At 38.8% G+C, this 9484-nt stretch overlaps 1 protein-coding gene across 1 annotated transcript; it reads right to left on the bottom strand.

Moving 5' to 3' along the window:
• Positions 1-955: 955 nt before the first annotated feature.
• On the bottom strand, positions 956-4954 carry LOC149819186 (phosphoribulokinase, chloroplastic-like). Its single transcript, XM_089985108.1, has 5 exons — positions 4114-4954; positions 2223-2307; positions 2060-2144; positions 1711-1955; positions 956-1386 (listed from the first exon to the last, which is right to left on the bottom strand). Exons 1-5 carry the CDS (start codon positions 4662-4664, stop codon positions 1135-1137), a joined length of 1218 nt encoding a protein of 405 aa, XP_089841234.1. The 5' UTR covers positions 4665-4954; the 3' UTR covers positions 956-1134.
• Positions 4955-9484: the final 4530 nt, after the last annotated feature.

Below are 9484 nucleotides of genomic sequence, written 5' to 3'. Positions count from 1 at the left end.
GAGGCGGAAGAGTCCACCTACCATCTGTTATGGGCTTGCTCAATCTTTGTGGACCTTTTTAAAAGTATGTGGAATAAGTCGGACGTCATTGTGAGACAGGAGTCTTTCACGCTAGACCTTCTATTGGGTCCCCCGTGGATTCGAAGTTGCAAGCGATGGAGGCTGATGTGGAGAACTTGGCTTCTAACTACCTGGTGGGCTGTTTGGATGACTCACAATAATGCATGTTCTTCCCCACCTGCTGCTCTCTTCTCCTCAGGACCCTGGCTGATCCTGGTGTTGTGTTTGCCTTAGAGCTCTTGTCCCGCTGTTTTGGTTTTTTTTGCTTCCAGTCTGTTTTCTCTGTTTGTGGGCTCAACTTTTTGTTGATCCCCTATGGTTGTAATGTTGACCCTTCTTTCAGCTCTCTCTCTCTCTCTCTCATATATAATGCACAGATTACTGCAGATGTTGATACGGGTGGACATTGGGTCATGTAGCTGATGGTTGATCAGATCCAACCTGAGATCAGCTGGGTTTGGGTTGCCTACTCAGCCCAAGCTGAAAAAGACCAGGCCTAAGCCAACCCAATAAGTAAACATGCCGAGCTCGGGTACAAGCAGAAAAAATGTACTGATGGAGCCCGATCAGCCTGATCCAGCTCAAGCCCGCTACCGCTAACACCCACGCCAAACCCAAACCTGATAAGTGTCAGGTCAGGGTTAGGTTCGGGCCTTTAACGGGTATCCAGTCGAGTCAGGTTGGGCGAGCCTGATACCACCCCAGATGTTGAGCTACTCATCCATGTGTGAGCAGTCCGGATGTTGACCCAAGACCACTAGCTTGGGGGTATCACTTCTGGACCACTCTGGTAGTTGTCCAAAAGTTTAAAAACTGATTGGGGAGGTCTTGACCGTTCTTATTTTGATCATAAATTCAAGATAAAAATATAACAGAAGATGTGGACACCCCAATACTTGAAATGTGAATTGCACTTATTATTCTTGTCCTATGTTACAATTCTCCATACTTGCATGAAATGCACGTCAAAGGCTCTAAACTTTGACATTAGGAACCCACAACTCTAAAACATAATATCAGGAACCCATATTCAACCAAAAATGAATGAAGCTAATACAAATGGGGCCCAAAACATTAGGCTTTGCTTGCTTGTAATGGAGCTGTTTCTTTGCTGGCCACTATCTGTTCATAGAGGTGTCTTATCTTCAACCCAATAATGGTTTGGAAGAGACCAGATGCATTGTTGCTTCCTGGGAAGTCAGCATGCTTCAACATTTGCTGTGTAACTTCACCATAGTATTTTGCAGAAATGCTGCTCAGATGGCTCTCAACGTAGATCAGTTCATCTAATCTATCAAATTGTCCATCCATCTCCAATACGGAGACCTAAAAGAAAAACAGTGTGAAGTATTAGGAACATTGAATCAATATTACGTTTCATGCCAACATGCAGAAGTTTGCTGTTCTCATCATTGTACAAACAACTCTGCTCAAATTTCATCAAGACCTTATTCAAGAAATGGGTTCAAAACTTCACGCATGTGTGCACACACATAAACACACATATGCGAGCCCAGCATCAGCATGAATTTATATGAACAATGAGATGTCATTGGTAGGATTTTTGACTGATGATCTGATATAGGGGTGAGAACAAATGGATAAATTTTTTAGCAAGTATTAGGTGATAAAAGCCTGAACATGTTATACCTCATTGGAGAAGTAGGTGTCCGGTCCATAGAAGAACTTGATGCCTGGATATGAGCAAGTCAACTTTCTCCCACAGGGTATCCATGAAATAGTTGAACCTTCGTCGAAGAGGTAAACAGGGCTAAAGTTTTTCACTCCCTCTTTCATGATCAACCTCACTCTCAAGATCCTCCCTTCGTTGTCATCGGGAATCAGTTGCGTCGGCAAGACTTCAATCACTGCATCAGCGTATTGCTTCTGTGGGTCTGCAAGATGATCGTTGAAAACCCATAAGTCCAGTTACTTCAAACAAGATAACAGGCAATATGAACACATAAAAACTGATGTTTAAACTCAACGAAGTTTCTACCAATATATGCGTCAAAGTCTGGTTTTCTTGCTTCGATGCTAGCTTTAATGCTCTCAAGACTGTGCCCACGCTCTGCCATGTCTCTCTGTAATGTTTAAACCAACTCAGATAAAATACTGCAACCATAAACGTTACTTGCTACATCCTTCATTCGTTCACAAACCTGAATTTTCCATGCAAACTTGACCTCGTTGCTGATATCCAAGTAGATACTGAAGTCAAGAAGTTCTCTTACACGAGGATCATACCTGATAATCAGAAAATATCATTTGTTCAGATAAATACTGGAGCTACACATTCTTAAGTTTGCGTTGGTGGGTATCCCAGACAATCTTGCGGATTTCAGATAATCAGACAGCTGACTCATTCTATATTGACCCCATACATTAATGTTATTGCTAGCACAAGTTAATAGTGAAATGTTAGGCAGAGAGATCTAAGCGTTCACAACCTTCTAACTTACAAGTGTCATATGGTAAAACCAAGGTCACCAAATAAGAAAGCAAGATCAAGAAACAATTCGAGAAGCAGAAGCAAGAAGCAAGAAGCAAGGGTTTTTTAGGTCAATGTGACATGGAAAATAAGATAGTGTCTAGGGAATTCTTAAGATGTGAATTGGGAAGCCTTTTAACAGTTAGACAAAAAAATAGTCAAGATTGCTAAACATTTAGTCTTTATAGCAGTATTCATGTACTTGAAAATAAATTTCTTATTTTCCGAATTTTATAAGAAAATTGGTGTTAACGTTACAGAAAATCAGTATTCACTAGCATCATAATAACCGATAAGTATCTAATAATATCATCGCTTCAGTATAAAAAAACCTTAAATTATATGCAAAAGATTGCATAATAGTGAACATGCAGAAAGTTTTGAACACTTTTCCCTTAATCTTTAGAAGATTATCTTCATGAATTAAATTACAACAGGTTGACTATAAGTTCTTTCGTAAAGAAAGAACGATTCCTTAATTGTATAAATTTATTGCCGTTCAAAGAGCCATGTCCTTGGGAATGTGCTCACAATAATATATAAAGCAAGCTCTGGAAGTGCCTAATTTTCTATTTCCAAAGCGGCTACAGATGTGTGAGCTTTCCCTAACCATTGGTAAAACAGTTCAAGTTCTAATAAACAAACTCTTTAGAAGTTTTAGAATCAGCAAAGAGTCCAAAAGACTGACACAGCATTATTATACGACCACAAATTCTGCCATGGACGAAAATGTTTGAGCCTCAAATGATCTGATAATCCAAAACAAGTCTTAGCTTTCTAAAGAATGAGAGTTAAGAAATAGCAAAGGAAAACTTTTAACCAAAAAAAGCAAGGTTGGTTAATGTAACACAGTAGGATCTTTCCCAATTGCATGACACTAGCAGTATACACATATCGAGCATGCAATGTAAAGTCAAATAAGTTTCGAACATCTGCCTAGTTTTTTATCAAACAATTACTCTAGAAATGTGAGCCCACCAAAAATTCACCCAATTCAAAATGCCCTCCATGAAACAGCTTGTATTTAGGTTGAAGAGGTGCCACATACGACTGCTTCTGATTCCAGTTAGCACAAAGGATTTTTCAAATAGGATCCACAAATACAGGGCATAGTGGAAGTCATGAATAATTTTCATTCCTAAAAGATATCCACGAATAAAATGTGTGTCACAGCTACACTTGAGACTGGAAAAGAATGAGGTGTATAGAAATTCAGTATTTCTCCAACCAACTATTGATTATGAAAGCTTCTATTGTGAGATTCCAAATCCAATATCTTTTCAGAAAGCCAAAAGCAAGCACAAGAAAGAGGGGGGCAAAAAGAAGAAACTGTGCACCAATAAAGTGGTCCTTAAGAAGTGGAAGCATAGTTATAAATTCTTGATATAGGAAGTAAAGACACCAACCTCAAAGAAATTGAAACAGACCAACTAAAGCTATATAAAGATGACACGAGATGAAAAAGACCAACCAAAAAGCCTTTAGTAAACGTCTAAAACCATGATACATAAAACCAACAGGACCAAAAAAGGCATCACATAAAGAGTTGAGAGAGCACTAACATTGGATGAAGCCCTTCAATGACCAGAATCTTGGGAGGCTGAATAACTTCAGGGGGGTCTAACAGCCCACTGACATGATTATAGATTGGCTTCTCCACCGGAATCCCTTCTTTTAGCTTCTTTACCTGCTCATACATGAGATCAAAATTGTTGGCTCTTGGGTCTAGTGCAGTCACTCCCTTCTCCTTCCTTCCTGTCCTATCCAAAGAATGGTAGTCATCCAGGCAAATCACAGTTGTTGTATCACTGATCAAGGTATTTGAGTCTGGGTTTCCTCCCTTTGGGGGTTCAGCTGTTCCCCCAAAGACACTAGTCAGCCTCCTCATGAATGTGCTCTTCCCACACCCTGAATCTGCTGCCAAACCAATGACCACAGTCTTTGCTTCCTCAGCAGAGCATGAGATCTCAGAGATCCCACTGAACCTCCTTGTTCTCCTTGTGCTGCTATAGAAGAAAACACGGCTTTCATGCCTGTGGATGGTTTGAAGAAAACCCAAGTGGGTTTTTGTTGGGGTGGCAGAAATTGAGTACACGGTTGTGCAAGCAGCCATCTTTCCTTTGTCTCTGCAGGTTTCTCCCTTTTTTTCTCAGTTTACCTGCATTGAGTTTCTTTCAAATGTGGAAGAACACGTGCAGAGGAGGCAAAATAGATGGCAGGGAGTTGATGTTTATGGGAAAAATCAAGAAGAAGCAAGAATTTGTGGCTGATTGGTATAACTGAAATATGAGAAGCAATTTTAGATTTTGGGGGTGATGAAGAAAAGATCGGTTTTTAGTTTATGTGATGGAAGCCGCACCTGTTATTTATCTGATGGGGGAAGGCCCTTTCACAGGTGGCAATACCGAGGGAGGAACATAGGTAAAGAGGAAACATATGGCGCTGCAATTTTGCAAGATTTTGCTTGTCTTTTTGTTGTAGAGTGATCAGTGTGACTCAACCAAAGAAGAGTGATTACTGTGGGACTAATGCTGATTAGGTTGTATGGTCAAACTTGGTTTCTTTCGGACACGTGGCAGGTGGAGAGTGGTGGATTGGGGATGAGAGAAATGAAGGGTGGAGGAGATGTGTGGCTTTGATCCAGTTAGAATGATCCCAAGGATCATGCCGAAATTTTAAACAGTGTCTAAGAACCACATACAGAGACCACACAATCTTTGTGTAACTTTTAGCTCTCTCTATACATGAGTCTGGAGTCTGCACTTTGTGTCACAAACTACATGAAGTGCATGTCTTGCACCCATGAATGGATGTGCCATTAAATTCATGCATGATCCCACACACAAATACAAGACATGGGCCAAACTCAGGCCGGGCTGCACCATTGACTCAGCACTACTGGGACCAGCTCATTCTTTGGTTTGGCTGTCAGTAATTCTAGTGTAAATCTCTTGCACTCATGAGTTAGCAGGGGCTGGAAAAGATACAAACTGCTCTTGGCTTGAATGTTTGGCTTATAAAGAGCTGGTTCAAACTCGTGAAATGGGTTCGGCAAGTTGAACACAAACAACAAGTTATCTGCTTGGCTCGGGTTACATAGGCTTGTTAACTAATGTTTCACTTGCAAGCAATAAGACTAGAGTTCAAATCCTTTTGTTCTTGAAACAATGGATTTATTTTCTAAATCCACCAGTCCAAGCTTGGGTCAATGAATTTAGAGTTCAATTATTATTAATTCTAGCATTGGAAAATATATTTCTTTTGTAAATGAGCCAGCTCCAGCTTAGCCTTATTCATCTCCAACTTGGCTCGTTACAAGGGCGAGCAGAGCTTGAACACCTTCTGTTTGATTCAATCGGCTCCTTTACAACACTTAAGTTATTGGGTATCATACAAAACCTGGTCAAGTTCATTAGAAATGATAAGGTAAAGTTGAACTTGATCCTCCTCCTCTCTCACACCTAAACAATACCCTCCCTCAACTTGGTGCTTTTTAAAGAAGGGTATATTTAACGGTTTATTCCTCTTTTAAAAGAAATATCTTGAAAGGTGGTCTCTCCAACATTATTATAAAAATTGAAAGGACACTGCATTCTCCAACCAAGAAACTTCATGGACTTAGAAAACGGTGGTATTTGACGGTCAACCAGAAGGTGGTATCTTTGGTTAGTCCCTTGGTTTAGAAAATCCCCCATTGGTTGGTCCCACCACTCACATGTAACTTGTAGATCCCATTGTTTTTGTTTAGAGTCAAAACCATCCACCCGGGTTGTTGGTCCGGACATAGTTTCTCTTCGGCCCATTGAGAGCATCGAGTACAGATCTACAAGAAAATCTAGCACTATACCGTGCAGGTACATCCCATTGTTTTAGGCACGAGATATATCTTTCAAAGAGCCAGAGTTTTTTTAAAAAAAAATGCCAAATCATTTATATATATATATATATATATATATATATATAGAGAGAGAGAGAGAGAGAGAGAGTAATGGGTCGGTGCTAAACCCATTTGGTGTTGAACCCCATGCTAAAAAAGTTTTTTGGGTTTATTTTATTTTATTTTTAAATTCTAACCGTACAGATGTGATCTATATACTTGATTTTATAGGGATCAGCTCTTAAAACGCTTGATTCCAACACATGGGTAGGTTTTTATAAAGTTAAAAAAATCAACGGTCCAAAATCTTTGTAAATTTTTGAGGATCCAAACATCATTTTTTTCATCAAAAACACATGATCCAGGTGCAGATTCTTAGTAAATCAACCATGCCCAACACATTTATGAGGCCGAAACGCATAAAAAGCACCAAATAAGCCCAAAAAACCCATTTAGCACAGTTTAACACCAAATTGGTTTAGCACAGATTCATTTTCCTATATATATGTTGGTTGATTAAGAATATGCAAGAACGTCACTTTGTTAGCTACTGAATGTTAGACCTGACCATACTTATGTGTTTAACATGGTTTATTACCCGGTTGGCATATTTAATCATCTCCATTACATCACAATTTCAATTTTCAAGATATTAAAAAAAATCAATAGCTTACAACACATGAAGAGGTTCTGATGATGATCTGACCCCAAGTAGATGAATGTGAAGCTTATATATTCATTGCTTGCTGCTGTCATGCTTTCTTGCATCTCACAATTAAAAAACTGAAATCATGTCATTCCAATTCGCAAGGGCACAGTGAACTAGAATCACATGATAAGTGAGTAAAATGACCCCAAGTGTGATTTCGAATCTCACTGCTCTTTTTTCCTCATGTTTGCTTGCACATGAGAAAATGGTCTCTTTAATCATAGGGTGTGGCAAAACCAGCCAAACATAAATTTCAAACTTTTTTTTACCAACCCTTGTTTGCTAATTGGTACCAACTCTTAGTGTACGTCATCACCACGTGCTATGTTGGGGCTCAGCTTGCCTTTAAAAAAATATAAAAAAAATAAAACTTTTAAAGCCTCTCTCTCAAACCAGGACCTGCTAGAGTGCATTAAAAGTATGCAACCAAGGGCTCTTCGGTGGGGGTAGCCCCTGAGGCATTGTTTGGATGACAAGCGGCAAAACCTCATTTGTAAAAAACTTAATTTTGTTTAAAACTCAAGTTTTTGGCAAAACCCAAACAAAATAACACCAAAAACTAGGGTGGGTCTGGTTCAGACCCACCCAGTAGGAATCAGACTTGAACCAGATTTTTGGGTATGGTATGAGTATGAACTCAGGTCAAATTAGGTCTATTATAAAAAAAATCATACCCGGACTCGATAAGAATTACATGAACCAAACCCGAACCATACCGGGTAAAACCATATTTTTTATCATTTTTACATTGAAATTTTGTGGGTCTTAATCAGAACTCAGGTCGGGTCCGGGTCTGATATAAAATTTCACAAATTATATTCGGGTCCATGTATTAATCGGACCTAATCGGGCCTTCTTATTTATCACCATACCCGGTAAAATCATATTTTTTTATTATTTTTACGTTAAAAATTTGTGGGTCTTAATCGAAACTTGGGTCGAGTCCGGGTCTGATATAAAATTTCACAAACTATACTTGGGTTCATGAATTAATCAGACCTTCGGGTACGCGTTTTAATTGGGTCTTTTTATTTATCAGCATACCCGGATCCTATAAGGTTTGGTTCGGGACCAGGCCCATTGACACCCCTACCAAAAACAAAATAAATTTTTTTAAAATTTTTAAAATTAAAGCTGGTCATTTTTCTATAGATGACTGACTAGAAAATGGCCAGCTGGCCATTAACAATAAAAAAGAGAGAGAGAGATAGTTGGTCGGCCAGCCACCAGCGACCTCAGGTCCGCCATTTCCTAGCCAATGGCTGGCCAGCCATTAAAGTTTCAAAAACTTGAAAAAAAAACAGATGAAGTTTTCAGCCATTTTTCGGCCAGTCACTACGAAAAAATGGCCGGCTGTGTAAATGGTGTTGATGGGTGGGTATCAAAGATTGTGGAGAGGGGGTGCTAGAGAGTTGGCTCTTTTGCAAAACTGGGTTTTCAACCTAGTTTAGTGGCAACTAAAACAGCCACCAAACCTGGTTTTAAGTGCAAAACCTGTTTAGACACTGAAAACATGATACTCAATTGAGTGTCTCTGTCACGAGGGTAATTATCATCCAAACAGTACCTAAGCCCCTAGCCTGAGGTTTGTGGAGAATAGTGATTTAGTGGAAAAAAAACGCAACCCCAAAATATAAATCATGATACTCAATTGAGCATGGTTTTAAAATTGGCCGAATCAACCCAGTGAATGACCCAAAAGACAGCCGAGTTTTAGCATGACTGTATTGGTAACATATTATGTATAATTATAGACTGTATGTTCACAAATTATATATAATTATAGACTGTATTAAATGGTGGGTTATGTTCACAAATTATATATAATTATAGACTGTATTAAATATAATATAATATTATGTATAATATATATATAAATATAGTTATATGTATTAAACATATAAAAAATTTATCATATAATATATATTATATACAATATATTAGTAACATATTATAAAATATATATATTTACATATTTTATATAAAATATAAAGTGAACATAACCCACCAAGTCACGAGTCAAGTAACTCACTGAGTTTTAAAACTATGCAACTGAGTGTCTCTGTCAGGAGGGTCCGTTAAGACGTGAGGAGGTTGAGTAACCTAACGCTAAATGAACATACACTAAATCTTAAGTTGGGGTTGCATTTTATGGTCCCAAACTAAAAGGCTTGGTCAAATTACCTTGGTGGTGCTGTTTGGAATCACGGCGCTGAGATGGGTGTTTATGCATTTGGGATGAAAGTAAGGCCCTTTCTTCATTGTATTTACACTAAATAATGGATTTGGCAACTGCCACTTAACCACTGTTGACCATGGGTCTCTCCCCCTGCCCATCTGTGATAGT

The sequence above is a fragment of the Nuphar pumila genome, chromosome 13 (genome assembly GCF_984573655.1).
Source record: "Nuphar pumila chromosome 13, dmNupPumi1.hap1.1, whole genome shotgun sequence".
Lineage (NCBI taxonomy): Eukaryota > Viridiplantae > Streptophyta > Magnoliopsida > Nymphaeales > Nymphaeaceae > Nuphar > Nuphar pumila.
Note: the sequence above shows the minus strand (reverse complement) of the source record. Positions and strands in the feature narration are given on the sequence as shown.